We start from the raw sequence: 23,974 nt of genomic DNA, 5'->3' as shown, positions 1-23,974 counted from the left end.
ACACACACACACACACACACTCTTCAGAGTGCATGCTGTGGTATTATATTATAATATAATACTCTATTGGTTTCATACCTTCATCATCTGACCCACTGCCATCATCTTCGTCACCACTTCCTGTGACTCCGTCTTTCTGCTCTGCCTCATCTTCCTCCACACTCAACTCCTCATCATCATCATCACCTGGGAACAGATTTATGTTAAACATATTTAGTTTTGTAATAATAAACATGTTAATCAAAACCATACAGTAAAGAGTGTTTGTTCAGTGACAAGCCATTATTACTATTTAACCATTTAACCCATTAACCTGGAACGCATCGGTGTCACTTTTTGATTTGAGCTAAAAAGCATTATTTTACACTTTGGGCTATTCAAAAATAGCAGATCTACAAGCTCATAGTGCGGCACCGAGTGCCGCGATATGAGCTTTAACTCAAAGAGCTTTAACTCAAACTCAAAAGATTTAACTCAAATCTGGGGGGGTCCCTGGAACAACATATTTTGAGATGGGGGTCCACGGCCAAATACATATAATGTTGGGGGTCCTTGACATGAAAAGGTTTGAGCACCACTGATATAGAAACATAGGTTTTTCAGAAAACTGTTGGGATTTAGGAGACATTTGTACAGTAGAATAGGCTTCAGGTCTTAATAGGTTAAAGGGTAAGACCACTGTGGTAGAGGTTTGGGTTGTGTAGTTACCTTGCCATGATGTAACTCCAAAGGTGAGCAAGAAATGTAAAATAATTGCTCCATTGATTAGAAATTGATCATTCAAAATATGCTCCTCATTGACTTACATTGTACAGTAAAACAGCTCTCAAAGTCACTCTTTTAGCACGTAAACGCAACACAAACAAAGCTGATTCAGACAATATAGAACATCACCAAACCCAGTACTGTTTGTTTAATTAATACAAATGTTAACTTCCTGTTGATTTTGCTATTTTTATGTAGAAGAAAACCCAGACTGGATCAGTGAATCCGGATCTACAAACTGTAAAATAAACAGGAAGTTTGTAAAACATTTGTATTATAAACAAACAGTACTGGGTTTGGTGATGTTCTATATTCTGAATCTATCATCTGAATCAGCTTTGTTTGTGTTCGTTTATGTGCTAAAAGAGTGACTTTGAGAGCTGTTTCAGTGTACAATGTAAGTTAATGAAGAGCAAATTTTGAATTATCAATTTCTAATCAATGGAGCAATCATTTTTAATTTCTTGTCCACCTTTGGAGTTACATCATGGCAAGGTAACTACACAACCCAAACCTCTACCACAGTGGTCTTGCCCTTTAACTCATTCAGTGCCAATGAAATAAAAAAATAATTATGAACTGTTTCAGCAATTTCTCTATTTTCTTATACCTTTTTCAACTAGTCACAGAATATTTATCTCCAATATAATGGATCCCCTGATAGGTGCTAATCACTGAGGGTTGCACTGTGTGGTTTCACAAATGTCAACGAGGTCATTGGACCTTGTTGACATTAATTGTCTGCCTTTTGAAAATAACATTGAAAAATACATAGTAAAAAAAAAGTGCTCAGGAGCCGAGATACAGCCTTTATCAGTAATAAGTTAAACAAGAAGTGAATGGAGCAGCACATCTTCAAATGATGATATCTTGGGTTCTGAACATTTTTTTCAAAAACACATCAAACACGTCATTGGCACGTTGAGCCATTGCGGTAAAACATGTGAAACACGTCAATGGTACTCAATGAGTTAAAACCTGTCTCTTACCTTCCTCAACCACTCTGACTCCTCGTGGCACCGGCTGAACTTTGACCTGAGATCCTTTCTTTGTCACTTTGTCACACTTGTCGGCCGTCACAGAGTCTGACTCCTCTTTCACCTCCTTCTCCTTCTTCTTCTCCTTCTTCTCCTTCTTCTTCTCCTTCTTCTTCTCCTCCGTCACCTTCGTCCTGCTGCTGGCCTCCTCATCCTCCTGTTTCTAGGGTCATGTCATCATCATCATCGTCATCGTCAGTGGTGGAAGAACTACTCAGATATTTGACTTCAGAACAAGTATCGATACCACAATATAAAAATACTCTGTTAGAAGAAAAAGGCCTGTGCTCAAAACGTTACTTGAGTAAAAGTATGTAACTCTTAAACTGCCAGGGTTTTTCAAAAACAGTACTCAAAAACTGCCAGCAGTTTACATGGTAAAACATAGGAAAAATATTTATTTCTCTGTTTATTTTTTAACATTGAAGTGAATGGAGCAGCAACTTTTTGGAAAGTGTTCTCTCCTGGTTCTTTGTGAAGAACGAAAAAACGGAAAAACCTATAAATAGAATCATTTTATATTTTTTTGTTTTTGTTTTTTAAAACGTTTATAAATGTTTTTGGCAGGCAGAGAGTATTGGCATCAAAATATACTTAAAGTACCAAAAGTAAAAGTACTAAAATGTATGAAAATAGCCTACTGTATGTATAAAATAAGGTTAAAGTGGTTAATGTATGTTTTATAGTATAATAATTCATACCTGCAAAGTAACTAAAGTTTTCAAATAATTGTAGTGGAGTAAAAGTACAATATTTGCCTCTGAGATGTAGTGGAGTAGAAGTAAATTGTACGTAAGTACAGTACTTGAGTAAATGTACTTAGTTACTTTCCATCCCTGATCACTGTCATCGTCATCACATTTTAGTTGACAAAAACAAAACATGACTTACATCATCCTCATCCTCATCATCGTCGGTGTCAGACAGGTTGTAGAAGCGTTTGAGGTCCTCTGAGGACGTGTGGTTGACCGGACGTCCTCTCTTGTCCACCGTGTACTTCAGCTGGACACACACACACACACACACACACACACACACACACACACACACACACACACACACAAAATATAATGTCACGACTGAATCATGTCCAGTCCCAATCTGTAATTTGTGAAACAGTGTGAAAGGAGCCCCCCCCCCCCATGTGCTTGTAGATCTGCTATTTTCACTATTTTCCTTTTCATAATCATTCAGAATTGGAATAGACAAAAGTAGAAAAGGCAAAGGTTTTTAATATTTGTGATATTGATGTGAAGTCATATCGCTCAGCTCTTCTGGATATTCAAATAATGTGAACAAACAGCACTTACATTATAATATCTTATCATATATATTTCATAAATGATGGAAAAAAGGTGTTGTTCTACCTTAATGATGTTGATGGAGCTAAAACTATATGTTTTGTGGACCAGATTGATATGGTCTAGAAATATCGATCTAACCAGTCAAATTAATATAGTGATGTCTTTTTGGGCCTGTACTTCAGTCTTTTAAACACGCTTTTTGTAACTCTACTGTATTTTCTCTTCCAAGGCCATGTAGTTGGCTCCATAGCTGCTATCTGGTGCCGGCTCCATATGTTTCCAATCAGTAAAAACATGTCTTGGTCAACACTTTGTGATTAAATGTCAAATGACCTGTATCTGTGTAAGATGATCTGTATGACCGGGATATTGTCACTAATTTACTCTGTCAGCTGTCACCCTGTCACAGATAAACCTGCCACGTGTCCTATGATATCGAAGGAATAACCTGTTTATGGAACCAAAAGTTGTACACAAGGACACTATAAGATGAACAACAACTTATTATGATGACACCCTGATGCCTGACAGCTCATCAGATATGATCTGACGTCTGATCCTTAGATATGGACCAGTATGACCGTTATCTTGTTGGCCTACTGTACCTTGAAGCGCTTGTCGGTGAACATGGACTTGAAGCGCTTGTCGATCTTGATCTTGCGCTCCTTCTCGGGCATCTCCCAGAAGCGAGGGTCTCTCTTCACCTTCAGGAAGCGGTCGTCTCCTCCTCCGCTCGCCTTGTTGGTGTTGTTGGACGACATGATGAAGATATCTGACCGTCACCTAGAAACAGCAGGAACACAGAGCTTCAGTCTTTTGTTCTTCTTTTTTTATCTCACGATTTTGTAACCCATTTTTTCACCTATTCTAAGTAAGAAATGTGAGTACTTTTTACACCACTGGTGTCCTACAACAATTGTAGCTTGGCTGTCTAAATGACAACTGTTGGGAAACCAAGTAGAAATGGTTCTGTTTTCTATGAATATAAATCAACAAGAAAACATCCAGGAATTTAGGAAACAACTTTTTTAGGAATCACTTTTAATTGTTTACACCTGGAAACAAACCTGTGTTGTTGTGACGATAACATCGAGATATAAACCTTAGACCCAGACTAGCCTTAGAATAGATCAAGACTCTCGTAGATGTATTATTGTATCGATTTTTACATGTTATCTCTACGAGAGTCTTAGCTCCACCCACCCAGTTTGCCCTGGAATGTCACCAGTAAAGCCTGTATTTCTCCAAACATGTACAAATGCTAAATATAAGGTGTTTACCCGCTTGACCCAAATGTTAACTAGGTGTCCGGAGTATTTGCGTAATGTATTAGTGCATATTTTACAATAAAAAAGGGGTTTTAATCCCATCTGTGGCCAAACACCATTTCCCCCCCTAGTTTACTTCCTGTTTACATTGAGTGTAATTCCGGCTTTCACCGGACGCGCCCCGTCACTACAGCCCATTGGGAACGTCCCACAGAATCGGCCACAGACGGGATAAAAACACTTCTTTATGGAATAATATGGACTAATACATTACACAAACACACCGGACACCTAGTTAACATTTGGGACAACCTTATATTTATCATTTGTACATGTTTGGAGAAATACGGGCTTTACTGGTGACATTCCAGGACAAACTGGGGGGGCGGAGCTAAGACTCTCGTAGAGATAAAATGAAATGTCAAAAACGATAAAATACATCTACTGGAGTCTCTTAAGTCCCATAGCGTTAAATAGAAGTCCTTCTAACACTACGGTGTAGCTATATTATCAACATCAGCACCTGGTTCACATGCACTATAGCAGTGGTTCTCAAACTTTTTCATGTCAAGGACCCCCAAATTGACACTTATTATTAGCCCGCGGACCCCCATTTGAAAAGATAATCCAGGGACCCCAATAAGAGAAGTTTTTTTTTTTACAGCTCTAGCAGTGATTCTCAACCATTTTAATTTCAAGGACCCCCAGTTTGGCATGCATTAGGGCTACGGACCCCCATTTAATGGCATTTCTATCTCTGGGACCCCAATTTATATCGTGAAATCAATGTTGATTTAACTCAGAGAGTGTACAAATGGAACCAAATGGACCCGTTAGGGTCCATTTGGTTCCATTTGTACACGCTCTGAGTTACAGACCCATAAGGGTCCATTTGGTTCCTAATCTATCATTTAGATGGGGACCGGACCCCACTTTGAGAACCAATGCACTGTAGCAGCAGACTGGTTAGCTTTAGCATTGAGAAGCTAACCATGTAAACAAAGAGTTAAACAGAGAGTAAAGCTGAGCTGAACCAACGGTCACAGCGTTACATAACATTACATATTAACATCTGCATGTCAACATGTTGTTGACATGTTGTTTATGACATGGAATCATGCTAATAACGCGTTACTCGTTACTTTACCTCCGGCGTTACTTTACTTTGCTGTCTGCTGAAGAAACACACGTGTTTACCCAGCATGCATCACTTCCACATGACTCCCACGGCAAGAGAAATGGAACAAACTGAACAAACACGCAAATACTGACTGCATTATTTAATACTATTTAAATAATAATCATAAGATAATAATAATAGTAATAATAATATTACTAATTATAATTGTATTTTTATGGCACCTTTTGTACATATTTCAGCAGTGTTACCCAAATACCGACTGCATTATTTAATACTATTTTAATAATCATAAGATTAGACATCTTTTCATTAATAATAATAATAATAATAATAATAATAATAATAATAATAATATTACTAATTCTATTTTTTATGGCACCTTTGTACATATTTCATCTGTGTTTCACATTAAAATTGCAAATAGATATTAATTTAGCATCATTTAAAGATAACGACACAGCACAGTTTAAGCTAAAATATAATATATATAGAATTAAAACATAAGATAATAAAGCTATATGAACATAAAATATATATATATATATATATTTAATTTAATTTAAATGCCATATTAAAATGATAGGACTTCAACATGTTAAACACATCAACAGAGCTCACTGTTTAAGTGAGCCACTTTGAGAACCAAATAATGTCTTAAACTGAATGTAATTTACTTCAAGGATCAAACTAAAGGCATTTCCAGAAACGGATATAAAATAATCCAGCTCCATGTTTTCTAAGGATCTGCAATAAATCCAGCTCCATGTTTTCTCACCGTCCTGTGTTGTAGGTTACTGAATGTGAACGACAGGAAGTAGACCGGGATCAATTCACCTTTCATTTGCACATCCGGTTCTTAAAGCGGATACGGAAACGGTCAGCGTCCGTGACATGTCTGCAATGTAGAAATGACCGGATACAGTAGGGCGGGCTCTACACCGGACGTGAGCCACCCGAGGAGTAAATATGCAGCAGGCTGCCTGTCAGTCTGTCAGTGAGGAAAGGAGAAGACGCGAGGTTTAGCAGATCATCTGAAACAAAGTGTTAATAGAGTTATATTAGTTGATTAATATGATGATAATGATGGTGAATAATACAGTATTAAATGTAAGCTGTGTGTGTAGCAGAGCATTAGTGCAGATCTGTAGAACATCATGTAGAAACATCTCAACAGTCCATACAGCCTCACCATGGAACAGGTATATATATGTAACATATAACATATAACATACATATAATATAGAACCGGATGATTGAGATTATTATTATTATTAAAACATTTTTTTACATAATCATCAGAACCTTTTCCATTCATCTGTATAAATGTATCTGAAGTAAAACAGTTATAATCTCTGTTTGTTCGCTGTGTGTCCCTGCGTTATGCTCAGGGTAGAGGACAGTCCTATTACGAACCTCTCCCTCCGCTATAATACAGCTCAGAGGTGAGGTCCCACTGGGCTGGCTACGGGCAGCGATAGAACACCGGTGAAGGGTCCGCGGACCACCTTTTTCGCCCCATCGTATCCATAAACTAAAGGTAGTCCCCGAAACCTACAGATGTTTGAGGGTTTTGCGGAATCCTAACTTTTTAGAACGGGGTTGAAAAAAAGGTTACTTTAAATCTCTTATTTAGTCAGCCTGTGGCCATGGTTTGTTTTCACATTGTAGCCGGACCGGGAGCAGTACTGCCTCCTGCCGCCAGGGTTTTTTTTCAGGGTTGAATGGGAAAACATGGCCCCAGGCTGACTAAATAAGAGATTTAAACGGATTTTTCAACCCCGTCCTAAAACGTTTACTTGCCGGAAAATCCTCAAACATCTGTAGGTTTCGGGGATTACCTTTAGTTTATGGATACGATGTGGTTAAAAATGTGGTCCGCGGACCCTTTGGACGGACCCTACCTCTGCCTGTAGCCACTACAGTGGGACCTCATCTCTGAGCTGTATAGTGAAGGGAGAGGTTCGTAATGGGGCTGACAGAGGACACTACATGGTCACTGCATGGTCCCTTGACTATCTTGAAGACCACGCCCATTCAAGATACTCACTGGACCATGTGTTTTTGAGTGATTGATTGTTTGACTTTACTAAGAGTTTGCCAAAAAAAAAAGCACAGAGGTAGCCTACAGTTTAATACGAAAGGATTAAAACCCAAGAAAGCACTATGGCTGGAAATGTACCTGTCAAAATACTTCTAGAATACATAGGACCACAATGGAAACAAGCCCTATAGGGCTTTGTGTTCCTTGATCCTTTTAGCATCATGGTATAGCTGTACCTCTTTCTGTACTTTACTTTGTTTGCAAACTGTTAATAAAGTATTCAATCAATCAATTCTCCTCAGAAAGCATGGGTTTCCGAGGCTAATCCTGCACTGACTCTCCTCACAGACAGAGACAGACGTGTCCTCAGATGTCTCCTCACAGACAGAGACACGTGTGTCCTCAGACGTGTCCTCACAGACTCATGTCAGGCAGAGGAGCCATGAACGTGTTCGACAGGAGCATGAAGAGGCAGCAGAAGAAGTGGTCCTCAGCTCTACAGGACAGCCACAAGTATGACTACCTGAGGGACGAGGTGAGTTTCACCCATTAACCCTTTAAGACCGGGAACGCATCTGTGTGTCATTTTAAGATTTCTTAGCAGATATAGGCCTACAAGCTCATAGCGGTGCCGCGCTATGAGCTTGTAGATCTGCTATTTCTGAAAAAGAAATTGTGAAAATGTGTGAAAATCTTTGAATGTATATATATATATTTTTAAGCGAACATTTTTTACTCTTTTACAACTTCTGGGGGGTCCCTGGAACAACATATTTTGAGATGGGGGTCCACGGCCGTATCATTTTTGAGAACCACTGATATTATAGCAAATATGTTTTTTCAAAAAGCTGTTAGGATTTATAAGACATTTATAGAATCCCCCAGAAGCAAAGATTTGAGTTACAAATGTTCGCTTTAGAAATACACATTTTTCAAGATTTTTCAAAAAATAGCAGATCTGCAAGCTCAAAGCTCATATGAGCTTGTATATCTGCTATTTTTGAATAGCCAAAGAAATCTTAATTTTATTTTATTTTTTGCTGTTTTTTCTTTTTGTAATGATATTCGAACTGTGCCACTATATATGTCTATGAATTGAATACCAAGGCCCTCATTGGAAACAAGTCCGCAAGGACTTTTATGAACGGACCTGTTAGACAAAGTATTTTAAATGTAACTGTGCTGTTTTACATTTTTTGCCTAATAAAATAGTCAATCAATCAAAAATGACACACAGATGCGTTCTCGGTCTCAAAGGGTTAAGACCTGAGGACCATTCTATAGATGCCTTCTAAAGAAGTAGTTCTCAAACTATTTTGTGCTGAGGACCCCCGAATTTCTGTGTCTACACTCTACACCAGATCTCTTTTCCAAAAATAGCCGATCTACAAGCTCACAACAGCACACACACTTGTATGTGTGTCAGTCAGACAGACAGATATAAAGTAAAGGAATTCTGGACCAAATAACAGACCAAATCTATTCTTGAAAAATCGTGAAAAATGTAAAAGAATCATTTTAAACTCAAATCTTTGCTTCTGGGCCAAATAATACATATCATTTTGGGGGTCCTTGACATGAAAAGGTTTGAAAACCACTGATATAGTAACATAATGTTTTTATCAGTTTTCAGAAAAACTGATTCAGAAGTAGAATAGACCTCAGGTCTTTAATGAATAGTGTCCACTGCTCCTAATAATGAGGAGGGTTCATGCAGAGACACATTTCACACATAAATGATGACAGTAAAACACCCCAAAGGAGTGGAGTAACTCAAATCTTATTGCTTCTGGGGGATTCTACAAATGTCTTCTAAATCCTAACAGTTTTCTTTCACTTATGTTGCTATAAACCTTTCCATGTCAAGGACCTCCCAAAATGATATGCATTTGGCCGCGGACCACCACATCTGAACATATTTTGTTCCAGGGACCCCCCAGAAGCAAAGATTTGCACACAATTTCACGTTTTCCCCCCCAAAAAATAGCAGATCTACAATGAGCTTGAAGATCTGCTATTTTTACAATAGCCCAAAGAAATCTGTTGTTAAAATGTGAAACATGTTGCTCATCTCTGGTCTGCACGCTGAGGATGGAACACAGTAGATGTTCTGCTAACGTGACTTTTTCTCCTGTTTGACTCCAGGTTGGCAGTAGAGTGGCAGACAGGGTGTATGATATAGCACGGTATGTACAATGATGACACACATACACACAGTGTACCACGCATCGCCATATTTAAAGGAGTAGTTCACCCAAAATATGACATATTTTCTGGGGTTGTCCGATATTGGCTTTTTTACCGATAACCGATATACCGATATTGTCCAACTCTTAATTACCGATACCGATATCAACCGATACCGATATATGCGGGGATTATTGTGATTAGGGTAAGCTCAAATTTCATATCACACACACCATATACAGTAAGAACTCCTGTAACTTATTTATAAAGCAAAAAAATATATCAATTTTTATGCTAATATCGGCCGATAATATCGGGAGGCCGATAAAATCGGACATCCCTAATATTTTCTATCAATTACACATCCAATGAAGACTTGAATTCATGGATTTATTTTGTTTTTTGACGAGCCAATCATTAAGGTAACCGGCGGTGTTTCCGGTAGCAGAAACACAGCTGGTCATCATAACATTATTGGCTTAGGAATGCGTCAAAAAACAAAGAAAATGCCCATGAATTCAAGGCTTCATGCAGGATGTGTAATTGATAGAAAATAAGTCATGTATTTGGTGAACTACTCCTTTTATATGTTTTATTTATTTTATTTTATTTATGTTTTTAGGTATATATATTTTTTTTAAATTAACTTTAACCCATTGAGACGCGGAACGCATCTGTGTCATTTTTTGATTTGAGCTAAAAAAACATTAGCTATTCAAAAATAGCAGATCTACAAGCTCATAGCGCGGCACCGAGTGCCGCACTATGAGCTTGTAGATCTGCTATTTTTGAAAAATCGTAAAAATGTGTGCAAATCTTTGAATATATATTGTTTTAAAGGGACCATTTTTAACTTGAATCTTTGCATCTGGGGGGTCCCTGGAACAACATATTTTGAGATGGGGGTCAGCGGCTAAATACATATCATGTTGGGGGTCCTTGACATGAAAAAGTTTGAGCACCACTGATATAGAAACATAGGTTTTTCAGAATACTGTTGGCATTTAGAAGGCATTATTTTGTGGAATCGGCTTCAGGTCTTAATGGGTTAATGCTGGTCTAATTCGTACAGTGTTAAGTGTACATAATTGTTGTACAGCCATTCAATTCAATTCAATTCAATTTTATTAAAGTGTCAAATCACAACAAGTTGTCTCAAGACACTTTACATGTAGAGAAGAGACCCAACATCCCACCCTGAGCAAGCAATTTTGCGACAGTGGCAACGAAAAACTCCCTCTTAATTCAACAGGAAGAAACGTCAGGCAGACCCTAGGCTCTAGGGCGGGGGCCTTCTGCCTCGACCGTGTTGGGGGAAAGAAGAGAGAGAGAAAGGGAGAGACAGAGGAGAGACAGAAAGAGATACAGTGCAAGCAGTAACAATAACAATAATAGCAAATATAATAGTGTAAGATACTAGCATATGATAGTATAATATAGTACAGCAATAGTGTGTATGCAGTATATAATGGAATAATATAAAAATGTTTAAGATAATATAATATGCGGTATAGTGTAGTGTAGTAGAAGTCCACGGTCGTGTCCAGGTCGTGCTCCATGGACATTAAACCTGTATTGAACAGCAATGGCCGTAAACACAATAATAGGACAGACTCAGGTCTCTAAGTTCATTGAATTGTATTTTAAATTCAAATAACAGGTTACATGGTTTTCATCCTTACACACAACCCATACCAGCAGGGTAGGAGTAGAGACACAACTGAGACCTAACTATAACCCTAACAAACATACCAGTAGCCCCTTTCGGGACCCTGTTTACCTTTTTTATATTTGGGAAGGCGGTATCCAGGGTCCCTTGTCGCTCAAACCACTCTCTCTGATACTCGCGGCTACCACTGTCTGGTCTCGGGCTAATAGCTCGTCGCTTAGAAGTTGCAGAGATATCTCAAAGGTACCCAGAAATGCAATAGTAGCGCACCCGAAAACTGCATTAATCCGCACGGATCGGCGATGCCGTTTAACATTTTTAATAATTTAGTAAAACTTAAGCTCCTCTCTCACACTCTGCTCCACTGCCCATGTCCCGCCTCCCCGCGTTGTGACTGTCATGCTAGCATGTAGGAGCTAGCCAATCAGAGGCAGTAACGTAGGACGCGCAGCTTGTCAGTCACCCCAACTTTGGGAGCCCCTGCCTGGTGAAGACACTAAACCAGAGAACAGATAAACATTTAGTGAACACATAATAATAGTGCTATAGAAAGAGGTGAGCACATGACACTAATACTACATGAAGCGTTAGTTATAACTGTATAAATGTTGTTCTAATCTCTTCCTACAGGACATTTCCTTTGGCTTTGGACGTGGGCTGTGGGAAAAGTCACATAGCAGAACATCTCAGCAAGGTGCCTGATACATGTCCAGTATATACTCTATATATATGTGTGTATGTATATATTAATCTTTACTCTTTAGTGTCTGCATTTGCTCCAACACGGTGTGACTCTAACAGAGTGATGGTTGTTTTTCAGGACATCGTGGAGCGTCTGGTCCTCACAGATACTTCACTAAACACCTTGGTGAGTACAGGTCACCACATCTACACAACATCTACACACACAGGTCACTACATCTACAAAACATCTACACAACATCTACACACACAGGTCACTACATGTCAGGTGGTCAGGCAGGCCTAGTATGGTCATACATACATGACCATACTAGGGTCATGTATGTTATGACCCTAGTAGGTTCATAGCGGTGATACATAGGTGATGAAACAGGGACATGTCTGTGTAGTACCTCTGTTTTGTCACAAGATGGGGCACTTCACCAACATTCCATGTGTTCTCATTACACTGTAGCTTCTGAAGAGTTGTCTGGTGTGAGACTGCATCTGTCTACACACACACACACACACACACACACACACACACACACACACACACACACACACACACACACACACACACACACACACACACACACACACACACACACACACACACACACACACACACACACACACACACACACACACACACACAGTGATGTCATGTATATCTGCCCTCCTCAGAACCAGAGCAGACAGAGTGAGGTTCAGTGTGTTCTCTCTCTCTCTATAGAACCAGAGCAGACAGAGTGAGGTTCAGTGTGTTCTCTCTCTCTCTCTCTCTATAGAACCAGAGCAGACAGAGTGAGGTTCAGTGTGTTCTCTCTCTCTCTCTCTATAGAACCAGAGCAGACAGAGTGAGGTTCCTGTTCAGTGTGTTCTCTCTCTCTCTATAGAACCAGAGCAGACAGAGTGAGGTTCCTGTTCAGTGTGTTCTCTCTCTCTCTATAGAACCAGAGCAGACAGAGTGAGGTTCAGTGTGTTCTCTCTCTCTCTCTATAGAACCAGAGCAGACAGAGTGAGGTTCAGTGTGTTCTCTCTCTCTCTATAGAACCAGAGCAGACAGAGTGAGGTTCAGTGTGTTCTCTCTCTCTCTATAGAACCAGAGCAGACAGAGTGAGGTTCCTGTTCAGTGTCTTTCTCTCTCTCTCTCTCTATAGAACCAGAGCAGACAGAGTGAGGTTCCTATTCAGTGTGTTCTGGCTGACGAGGAGTTCCTGCCGTTCAGAGAAAACACCTTTGACCTGGTGATGAGCAGCCTGAGGTAACATTACTATAACATCTGGGGGGTCCCTGGAACAAGACATGTTGAGATGGGGGGGTCCCTGGAACAAGACATTTGTATTTTGTGAATACATATCATTTTGGGGGTCCTTGACATGAAAATGTTTTGAGAACCACTGATATTATAGCAACATACGTTTTAAAAAAAAAACTGTTAGGATTTAGAAGACATGTGTGGAATCCCCCCAGAAGAAAACATTTGAGTGCCGCTCAACTCGGTGCCGCGCTATGAGCTTGTAGATCTGCTATTTTTGAACAGCCAAATAAATCTTAAAATGACATATAGTTTATTTAGTAAGATGTTGTATTGTCTGTGTTTCTCTGCTATAGTCTGCACTGGATCAATGACCTGCCAGGAGCTCTGAGACAGGTAACTTTACACCTTTACACTCAATGGCCTCCCCATAGATACATGCTGTGTGAATGGCCTCCCCATAGATACATGCTGTGTGAATGGCCTCCCCATAGATACATGCTGTGTGAATGGCCTCCCCATAGATACATGCTGTGTGACTGGCCTCCCCATAGATACATGCTGTGTGAATGGCCTCCCCATAGATATGCTGTGTGAATGGCCTCCCCATACATACATGCTGTGTGAATGGCCTCCCCATAGATACATGCTGTGTGAAAGGCCTCCCCATAGATACATGCTGTGTGAATGGCCTCCCCATAGATATATGCTGTGTGAATGGCCTCCCCATAGATATATGCTGTGTGAATGGCCTCCCCATACATACATGCTGTGTGAATGGCCTCCCCATACATACATGCTGTGTGAATGGCCTCCCCATAGATATATGCTGTGTGAATGGCCTCCCCATACATACATGCTGTGTGAATGGCCTCCCCATAGATATATGCTGTGTGAATGGCCTCCCCATACATACATGCTGTGTGAATGGCCTCCCCATAGATATATGCTGTGTGAATGGCCTCCCCATAGATACATGCTGTGTGAATGGCCTCCCCATAGATATATGCTGTGTGAATGGCCTCCCCATAGATACATGCTGTGTAAACGGTCTCCCCATAGATAAATGCTGTAAACGGTCTCCCCATAGATAAATGCTGTGTGAATGGCCTCCCCATAGATAAATGCTGTAAACGGTGTCCCCATAGATAAATGCTGTAAACGGTCTCCCCATAGATAAATGCTGTGTGAATGGCCTCTCCATAGTAGATAAATGCTGTAAACGGTCTCCCCATAGATAAATGCTGTAAACGGTCTCCCCATAGATAAATGCTGTGTGAATGGCCTCCCCATGGTAGATAAATGCTGTAAACGGTCTCCCCATCAGATCCACCAGGTGCTGAAGCCAGACGGGGTGTTCATCGGGGCCATGGTAGGGGGGGACACGCTGTATGAGCTGCGTTGCTCCTTACAGCTGGCTGAGACGGAGCGGGAGGGGGGCTTCTCCCCCCACGTCTCCCCCTACACCGCTGTCACCGACCTGGGCAACCTGCTGGGACAGGCTGGCTTCAGCATGCTCACTGTGGTACGTTGTGTTTATTGTCTCCACCAGGCTGAAAGGCATGGCGAGAGAGTATGTTTTACCCATAGACTGTATAAATGAGATGGACAAAGCCACTCCGCTGCTTTCTACAGACCGAAAATTAAGCCGAATTAAGCCGATTGTACCAAGACTGTAGGTCCGCCATCTTTCAATACGCAGAATGAGACCAGACCATTATTGGTTGGGTAGCTTGTCAATCAAGAGCGGGGGGCGGGGAATGAATGCTATTGGTTGTGTAGCTTGTCAATCAAATCATCCCGCCCCTCCTAGAGAATAGCCTACTTTATCGTCAATCTTAAAATAAATAGGACCATAATTTAGCAAAACGCATATCCTGATGATTGAAAGGAGACTTTAAACTAGCGACTGGAAGCATATAGAATTTATGACAATTTTTATTACAGTAAGAAAATCTAGTCTAAAGTTTGTCAAAAAACCCATTCACTTGCGTTAAAATAAATTCTTTCTGACACCGCAGGTCGGCGCAGGGTAAAACAGCCACTCTGGCCATTTTGTCAACCTCATCGTAAATATCTAAGACTTGCCCCTTGGTTTTACCCCCTGTACTGCTATTGGCCACCTCCTCCACAGTATTCAAGGTTCCACTTCTGTCTGCTATTGTTCTGCTTCATCATTACTTATGTGTGTGTGTGTGTGTGTGTGTGTGTGTGTGTGTGTGTGTGTGTGTGTGTGTGTGTGTGTGTGTGTGTGTGTGTGTGTGTGTGTGTGTGTGTGTGTGTCTAGGACGTTGATGACATCCAGGTCCACTATCCTGGAATCATAGAAGTCATGACGGACCTGCAAGGCAAGTTTATTCTTAATTGACCAAGTAGAGCATTGGTTCTCAAAGATGAGAGAACATATCACTCCAGTTCTAGCTTCACTACACTGGCTCCCGTTTGTTTTTAGGATTGATTTTAAAATTATTTTACTAGTTTATAAAGCTCTAAATGGTCTGGCACCTTCCTACCTCTATGACCGCCTAGAGAGATATGTTCCAAACCGGCCCCTCAGGTCTTCAAGTGCTGACCTGCTGGAGGTGCCTACAATGACATATAAAAAACATGGTGAAGCAGCATTCTGCTTCTACGGACCGACAGCGTGGAATGAACTCCCATTACACCTAAGACAGGCAGCCTCTGTCGATAGCTTTAAAGCACCATTACACCTAAGACAGACCTCTGTGGATAGCTTTAAAGCGCCATTACACCTAAGACAGGCAGCCTCTGTCGATAGCTTTAAAGCACCATTACACCTAAGACAGACCTCTGTGGATAGCTTTAAAGCACCATTACACCTACGACAGGCAGCCTCTGTGGATAGCTTTAAAGCACCATTACACCTAAGACAGACCTCTGTGGATAGCTTTAAAGCGCCATTACACCTAAGACAGGCAGCCTCTGTCGATAGCTTTAAAGCACCATTACACCTAAGACAGACCTCTGTGGATAGCTTTAAAGCGCCATTACACCTAAGACAGGCAGCCTCTGTCGATAGCTTTAAAGCACCATTACACCTAAGACAGACCTCTGTGGATAGCTTTAAAGCGCCATTACACCTAAGACAGGCAGCCTCTGTGGATAGCTTTAAAGCACCATTACACCTAAGACAGACCTCTGTGGATAGCTTTAAAGCACCATTACACCTAAGACAGGCAGCTTCTGTGGATAGCTTTAAAGCACCATTACACCTAAGACAGACAGCCTCTGTGGATAGCTTTAAAGCACCATTACACCTAAGACAGACCTCTGTGGATAGCTTTAAAGCACCATTACACCTAAGACAGGCAGCCTCTGTGGATAGCTTTAAAGCACCATTACACCTAAGACAGACAGCCTCTGTGGATAGCTTTAAAGCACCATTACACCTAAGACAGACAGCCTCTGTGGATAGCTTTAAAGCACCATTACACCTAAGACAGACAGCCTCTGTGGATAGCTTTAAAGCACCATTACACCTAAGACAGACAGCCTCTGTGGATAGCTTTAAAGCACCATTACACCTAAGACAGACAGCCTCTGTGGATAGCTTTAAAGCACAGCTCAACACCTACTTCTTCACTCTCGCTTTTAGCTGATTTTTTTGGTAGATTTTTAAGTCTCTGTGTTGTTACCCATGTCCTCACTGTATTGTCTGATTCACTGCCTTTTGCTATTATTTTAATGTTGTTTTATGCTTTTGGTTTTCTTTTTTGCTTTATTGTTAAATTGGTTGTAACTGTAATTTTATTCTTGCTCTGTAAAGCACTTTGAGCTGCATTTTTACTGCATTTCTGTCATGAAAGGTGCTACAAAAAGTGTATTATTATTATTACTATTATTATACAAATAAAGTGTATTATTATCCAGGCATGGGAGAGAGTAACTGTGTCGTAGTGATGATTGGTTGATATTTCCAGGCATCGGAGAGAGTAACTGTGTCTTAGTGATGATTGGTTGATATTTCCAGGCATGGGGGAGAGTAACTGTGTCTTAGTGATGACTGGTTGATATTTCCAGGCATGGGGGAGAGTAACTGTGCGTGGAAGAGACGCTCCATGCTCCACAGAGACACCATCCTGGCTGCCGCCGCCATTTACCAAGGTGCCTATTGATCTGTGTCTATTGATCTGTGTCTATTGATCTGTGCCTATTGATCTGATATTGAGCCTATTGATGTTTTCTGTCAGGTTTCTGTTTAATATGAAGGGATTTGTGTATTACTATTTGATGAACCTATGTCATTCATTTAGACCACAGTATGATGATACAATAAGTATACACATCCTGATAAATGCATCTTATTATGAAAACACGTTGAGACTTTTAAAATACAGAACGGCCACAAACATTGGTATTTTTGGAGAAGTTGTAAATTCAAGTGACTTTGTAGTTCGACTGAGTTATGGATCATCAGTGAATTGATTGGTTATGCATCATCAGTGAATTGATTGGTTATGCATCATCAGTGAATTGATTGGTTATGCATCATCAGTGAATTGATTGGTTATGCATCATCAGTGAATTGATTGGTTATGCATCATCAGTGAATTGATTGGTTATGCATCATCAGTGAATTGATTGGTTATGCATCATCAGTGAATTGATTGGTTATGCATCATCAGTGAATTGATTGGTTATTGTGTTTGATCTTCAGAACTGTATGCAAATGAGGATGGATCTGTTCCTGCTACGTTTGAGGTCCTCTACATGATTGGCTGGAAGCCTCATGAGTCACAGGTACTGTGATTATTACATCATTAAATCTCACACACACACACACACACACACACACACACACACACACACACACACACACACACACACACACACACACACACACACACACACACAATTCAAAGGGCTTTATTGGCATGAGAAAACATACGTTTACATTGCCAAAGCAAAAAGCACAATACAACAATACAATCAAAACAAAAAATGTACATTTGAAAGTCAGAATCTTCAATAGATCAATTTACACACACACACACACACACACACACACACACACACACACACACACACACACACACACACACACACACACACACACACCCCTCCACTAGACTAGTTACCTTAATAAACATTGTCATAAATACTATATGCTTCCAGTCGCTAGTTTAAAGTCTCCTTTCAATCACCATGATATGTGTTTTGGTAAATTATGGTCCCATTTATTTACATTTTTTGACGATTAAAATAATCGACGATAAAGTAGGTTATGCTCTGGGAGGGGCGGGATGATTTGATTGACAAGCTACACAACCAATAGCATTCATTCCGCGCCCCCCGCTTTTGATTGACAAGCTACCCAACCAATAATGGTCTGGTGTCATTCTGCAGGATATAAAGATGGCAGATTGCACACAGCTGAACAATGCATAGAGTTATAATATATCTAGAGGGCGGATTGCCCCCCCCCCCCCCCCCCAGCTATTCATTTCTATTAGAATATGATGTCAAAATGTACATTTTCTTATAACAATAACAATGTGTAGTGTGTGTTCCAAAATCGAAAAATCCAAAATAGGACCGTCGTTTTTAGCTTGCGGCCCCTTGGTCTTTTGGTATTTTGCTGAGTGGCCCCTGAGCCATCTTAAGTTGAGTGGCCCTGGTGTATACAGATAAAATGGTCACATGTTGGGGCATAGTCACAAATGACTGATCTGGCTATCTTATTGTTTTGTTTGTGTTTGTTTGTTGTTTTTTTCAGGCCAAACCAGCCAGGAGAGGATCTGCTACGGTGTCATTTGGAGATCTATCTAAGATCAGTCATCCGCCGCCCACAGACTCAGCCTAGCGGAGAACCCTGACCGAGGACGTTTACATTAATACTGCATTACATTACTATTACATTACATTAATACTGCATTACATTACTACACTACTGTACTGTACTGTACTGTACTGAACCCATGTAGACCGAGAACGCACATCTGTGTAACCATTATGTTATACTCTGGGGCTATTCAGAAATAGCAGATCTACAAGCTCGTAGCGCGGCACAGCTTGTAGATCTGCTATTTTTTGAAAAAAATTGAAAATGTGTGCAAATCTTTGAATATATATATATACATTTCTTTACTCAAATCTTTGCTTCATGGGGGTCCCTAGAACAACTAATTTTAAGGTGGGGGTCCGCGGCCAAATACATATAATTCTGGAGGTCCTTGACATGAAAAGGTTTGAGAACCACTTTAAAGCGTTTTTCGTAGAATCCCCCAGAAGCAAAGATTTGAGTTAAAAAATATAATAGCTTTAAAATATATATACATATTCAAAGATTTGAACAAAAATTGAGGATAAAAAAAAATAGCAGATCTACAAGCTCATAGCACAGTGAATGAGTTAAGTACATTGTGTGAGTATCTGTACTTTGAGTATTCTTTATTTTTGTCAAAGGCAAATATTGTCTAAATGTAATCTTGACCATCAGGTCAAAAGTACTTTTTAAACTGTTCTCCTCTACCCCGGATTTGAACCCGGTTTCCTGCGTACGTGCTGACATTTTTACCACTGAGCCAATAGAGCCTCATGCCTGCTTGCTCAGGGGAGAAATGGAATCTTGACCATCAGGTCAAAATGTGTTGAGTTTGAGCTGTAAATATGTATCAAATAATGTGTTTCCTTTCTGCTCCATCACTGAGAGACAAGAAACATGTTTATCCTACTGACACAAATAAATACATCTTAATTGTATGTCTAGTCTCACGGTGTCTGTTCCCAATGGTGTGTGTGTGTGTGTGTGTGTTTGTGTGTTCAAAGAGTATGTTTGTGTAGCGCACATAGTCACTTCACAAAACTGATGACGTGTGCTACACAAACATACGCTTTGTATTCAGTTATGAACCCTAGCATCCCTATTCTAAGGACAACTTTAGCCGAAAACAGCCGATCTACAAGCTCACAACGCCTCGCGCTGCGAGGCGTTGTGAGCTTGTAGATCTGCTATTTTCGGCAAAGAGGGGGAAAAAGAGCAGCAAGTACAGAGTGAAAGTTTACTAAGTATTGACGGTTTAAGTGGTTAAATGTCTGAAAATACACATTAACGTGAATCCAACATCTATGAAAAGCTTTAATCTGCAACACACGTTTATGTAATATATAGTGGGGGGTCCCTGCTTCATCCCTCTCTCAGTTAGGGGGTCCTTGGCCTGAAAAGGTTGAACACCCCTGAATTAGGATATAGGTGATTTTACCAGAGGTGGTCCAGTGTCATGAGGAGCTGAACTTATAGGCAAAAAAAAAAAAAAATCCTCGAAAAATGACTTAGACCATTAGTTTAGCAAGGTGACGAAATGTTACTTTTTGTTTTTAAAGCCTTAAATGGCCTCGCTCCACAGTGTCTCTGATCTGGTTTCTGCATCTCTTCTCAGCCAGGTCATCTTCCCAAATGGTCCTTGCCGTTCCCCCAACAAACCTTAGAACTAAAGGTGACCTTTAGGGCATTTTTCTGTTATTGCCCCCATACTCTGGAACAATCTCCCCACTGCACATTAAGTCCAGCTCCACCATTGAAAGGTTTAAATCCACCCTAAAAACCCACCTCTTCTCCATTGCCTTCAGCTCAGTCTGAGGTCAATGAACATGTGGCCATTGAATATATTAAATGTATTTTTTTTCTATTGCTTTCATGTTCTCCTATTTATGTTTTTTTTTTAGGTATAGCTTTATGTTTCTTTTACTATGCTGTGTTTTAGTAGGTTGTTACGACGCTATTGTGTATGCAAAGCACTTTGGGTCAACTTCTGTTGTTTTTAAATGTGCTACACACACACACACACACACACACACACACACACACACACACACACACACACACACACACACACACACACACACACACACACACACACACACAGGTTAATATTTGACTGTGTTCCATTTCATCACTAATGGCATGACAGAAACAAACGGTGTGTGTGTGTGTGTGTGTGTGTGTGTGTGTGTGTGTGTGTGTGTGTGTGTGTGTGTGTGTGTGTGTGTGTTTGTGTGTGAACCAACCAACCAATCAGTGTAGCTGTAAACATGTCGCCTTACACCAGCTTCCAATCAGAACAAGACAACCTAGCAGGAACAATGTATAAATGGAGCTGATTGACACAGTTAGAGTCATTAGTCCACAATGACGGGTGGTCCAGCTTTGCTTGTCGTACTGTTGTGTGTGTGTGAGGCGGGGGGGGCTCAGGAGACCCCCTCACTGAGCGATGTTTGGAGGGAGGTCAGAGTATTGAGAGGCATGGTGGAAGACCTGAGAGGAGACAACCAAGGTTGGTTTAAAACTCTTCATGTTTCTCTGTGACATTCATTCATTTATTCATTCATTCATTCATTCATTCATTCATTCATTCATTCATTCATTCATTCATTCATTCATTCATTCATTCATGTTCTCTCCTCAGTAATGGCTGCCAAGTTGAGTGTCAGCCAGAAGCAAGTGGAAGTCCTCCAGACCAGACTCAGTACCACTGAAGACCAGGTGGAGAACTTGACGAAAGAAATGAAAGGTAATTAGAAAATGTGCTCCTCGGAGCACAAGTCTCCGCCAGCAAATATTGGAATTTATTCCAAGATTGGAACTTTGATGATAGTGTGTACGTCAGATGGCACATTGTCTGCAAACAATGTTCTTTAAGTGTGTCTACATAATGTATTGCTCCGCCATTTCTCAGCCATTTCGTGATTATTCCTGTCTTACCTCACTTTGAAAGTGACACATCTATTTATAGGCCGCTATACGTCATGCGTCTCACTAGCCAATCAGAGCACACTCTTTCAACGTATTGTCACGTGTCACGTGAGGCTTGACCAATGTTAGCTTGGCCGAGGGGGGGGGGGGGGGGGAGTGAAAACATATTAGACCAGAATGGTGTTCAATCAATGCATGTAAGAGATGAGATGACAGTGTTTAATGTCTTACCATCCTATATCAGTGGTTCTCAACCAGTGGTCCGGGGACCACCAGTGGTCCTTGAGGGGATACACGGGGGTCCCCAGCAAAAGTAGTTAACATAGCGTCACAATCATTTTAACCACTTAGCTTTGGCTATTCAAAAATAGCAGATATACAAGCTCATAGCGCGGCACCGAGCTTGTAGATCTGCTATTTTTGAAAAATATTGAAAATGTGTGCATATCTTTAAATATGTATATGTTTTTAAAGCGAACATTTTAACTCAAATCTTTGCTTCTGGGGGTCCCTGGCACAACATTTTCAGATGGGGTTCCGCAGCCAAAATGCATATAAATTTAGGGGTCCTTTGCCTGAAAAAGGTTGAAAACCACTGTCCTATATTAAAATTGCCAACCGACGATGGACGCCACAAGCGTAGCATGCAGACCTGCGAGGCGCACCGTTGCTCTGATCTGCACCAAGCTTGGCACCGACACTGGTCAGGGGTTTGCCATGACACTAGTCACTAGCCTGGTAAACCCTCCCTCCGGAAATCTCATTTCCATTTGATTTCTGGAGTGAGTCTGGCCTGATCGCCCATTCTGCAATATTGGCTGTGGGCTGGAGTTGGGCGGGAGTAATACCGTTGACTGACAACCCCTTCAGCCAATGATCGTTTTTCCCCTTCAGCCAATCAGCAGTTCATTTTTACCACCTCCAGGCTATGTGACGCAACGGGACTTTTGAGACGGCCATGCCCAAAATAGGTTGCCTTATTCGGATACATGTGTGTCACTACCAGCCCCTACCGGTTCTCTAAAAATGTTTTTTTTAATAGGCTCTGTCATGATTAATTGACCACATATATACGAAGTGAAACAACTACATTCTATCCAAACGATATCTTAAAAGTAAATTCCGTGCCTCAAAAAAGAAGTTTGAGACCGCTTTAAAACCGAAAGTAAGATGTGAAGGCACTCGCACAAACAACAATGGCTGCCGTTCGTTTTTTTGTCGGCTGCACTCAGGCTGCACTCGGTCCCATTCGGGCTCACTCGAACTCGCCACCTGATTGGCAAACTGTCGCTGTCAATCACAGAACGATGAGCGACGACGCTGATAGGCTCGGTTAGCTGGTAATTATTCTACAAACCCCTACAAAGGGCAATCAGGCCAGACTCACTTCTGGAATCAAATGGAAATGAGATTTCCGGAGGGAGGGTTTACCAGGCTAACTAGTCACATCAGGGGCAACACACTGTGTTCTATTTACTACCGTGTCCCAAGCCGAAGGTGACACCTTGCCGAGTGGGTGGTAGGTGGTCCTGCTCCATCTCCCAGGGCAGTAGGTGGTCCTGCTCAATCAGAAAATGACTGTTGTACGGACAGCAGTTGAAACGCAGTCACTGATTGGCCCGGTCATTTTTCGTATTTCTCATACTCTCTGCCTATGAGCCGAAGTCCAGACTGATAGGAACATGATGAATCCATCAGTCTGGCAATGCCAGGCAGTAGGCTACAGCTTGATTATAAACAATGATGAGATGGATAAATAACATTGTAAGCTACGTTTAGTCGTTAAATAGAACATGGGCCTAGTTGCTCGATCTCTCTTTCGTTTCTTTCATTTCGGGTGTTTTTATACTTGTAAAACAGAGAGGGTAGCCTACATACTAGAACCAAATGGACCCGGGACCATTTAC

The 23,974-nt window shown here is 40.9% G+C and overlaps 2 protein-coding genes across 6 annotated transcripts in view; one reads left to right on the top strand and one right to left on the bottom strand.

The window, feature by feature from the left end:
* esf1 (ESF1, nucleolar pre-rRNA processing protein, homolog) overlaps positions 1-5,591 on the bottom strand; it is a 29,828-nt gene extending 24,237 nt beyond the window's left edge. For 3 of the 4 annotated variants that reach the window (XM_084073896.1, XM_084073899.1, XM_084073897.1), the window contains exons 1-5: positions 5,522-5,591; positions 3,712-3,889; positions 2,694-2,804; positions 1,755-1,965; positions 79-186 (exon numbers count right to left, since the gene is read on the bottom strand). In XM_084073896.1, the coding sequence (XP_083930022.1) occupies positions 79-186; positions 1,755-1,965; positions 2,694-2,804; positions 3,712-3,867 (586 nt within the window). In that variant the 5' untranslated portion in view covers positions 3,868-3,889; positions 5,522-5,591. The remainder of the gene's footprint in view (positions 1-78; positions 187-1,754; positions 1,966-2,693; positions 2,805-3,711; positions 3,890-5,521) is intronic. The other variant, XM_084073898.1, reaches the window with a different exon arrangement.
* Positions 5,592-6,519: 928 nt separating this feature from the next.
* LOC311057067 (arginine-hydroxylase NDUFAF5, mitochondrial-like) lies at positions 6,520-20,039 on the top strand. 2 transcript variants are annotated; one of them, XM_084073967.1, is made up of 12 exons: positions 6,520-6,714; positions 7,905-8,091; positions 9,702-9,742; positions 12,043-12,106; positions 12,233-12,280; positions 13,257-13,360; positions 13,711-13,750; positions 14,682-14,879; positions 15,642-15,702; positions 17,396-17,479; positions 18,033-18,115; positions 19,092-20,039. In XM_084073967.1, exons 1-12 carry the CDS (start codon positions 6,587-6,589, stop codon positions 19,176-19,178), a joined length of 1,125 nt encoding a protein of 374 aa, XP_083930093.1. In that variant the 5' UTR covers positions 6,520-6,586; the 3' UTR covers positions 19,179-20,039. The 2 variants fall into 2 exon arrangements, with proteins under 2 accessions (XP_083930093.1, XP_083930094.1); XM_084073968.1 differs by having other exon boundaries at positions 6,520-6,724; positions 7,927-8,091.
* The last annotated feature ends 3,935 nt before the right edge of the window (positions 20,040-23,974 follow it).

The sequence above is a fragment of the Gymnoscopelus microlampas genome (genome assembly GCF_963454915.1).
Source record: "Gymnoscopelus microlampas genome assembly, chromosome: 2".
NCBI classification, from domain to species: Eukaryota; Metazoa; Chordata; class Actinopteri; order Myctophiformes; family Myctophidae; genus Gymnoscopelus; species Gymnoscopelus microlampas.
Note: the sequence above shows the minus strand (reverse complement) of the source record. Positions and strands in the feature narration are given on the sequence as shown.

Bases quoted from the DNA above. Each gene is read 5' to 3' on its own strand.
- LOC311057067 (XM_084073967.1), top strand. From the start codon at position 6,587: ATGATGATAATGATGGTGAATAATACAGTATTAAATGTAAGCTGTGTG. The intron at 9,743-12,042 runs GTATGTACAATG...CTCTTCCTACAG, and splicing joins AGGGTGTATGATATAGCACG to GACATTTCCTTTGGCTTTGG. The intron at 12,107-12,232 runs GTGCCTGATACA...GTTGTTTTTCAG, and splicing joins TAGCAGAACATCTCAGCAAG to GACATCGTGGAGCGTCTGGT.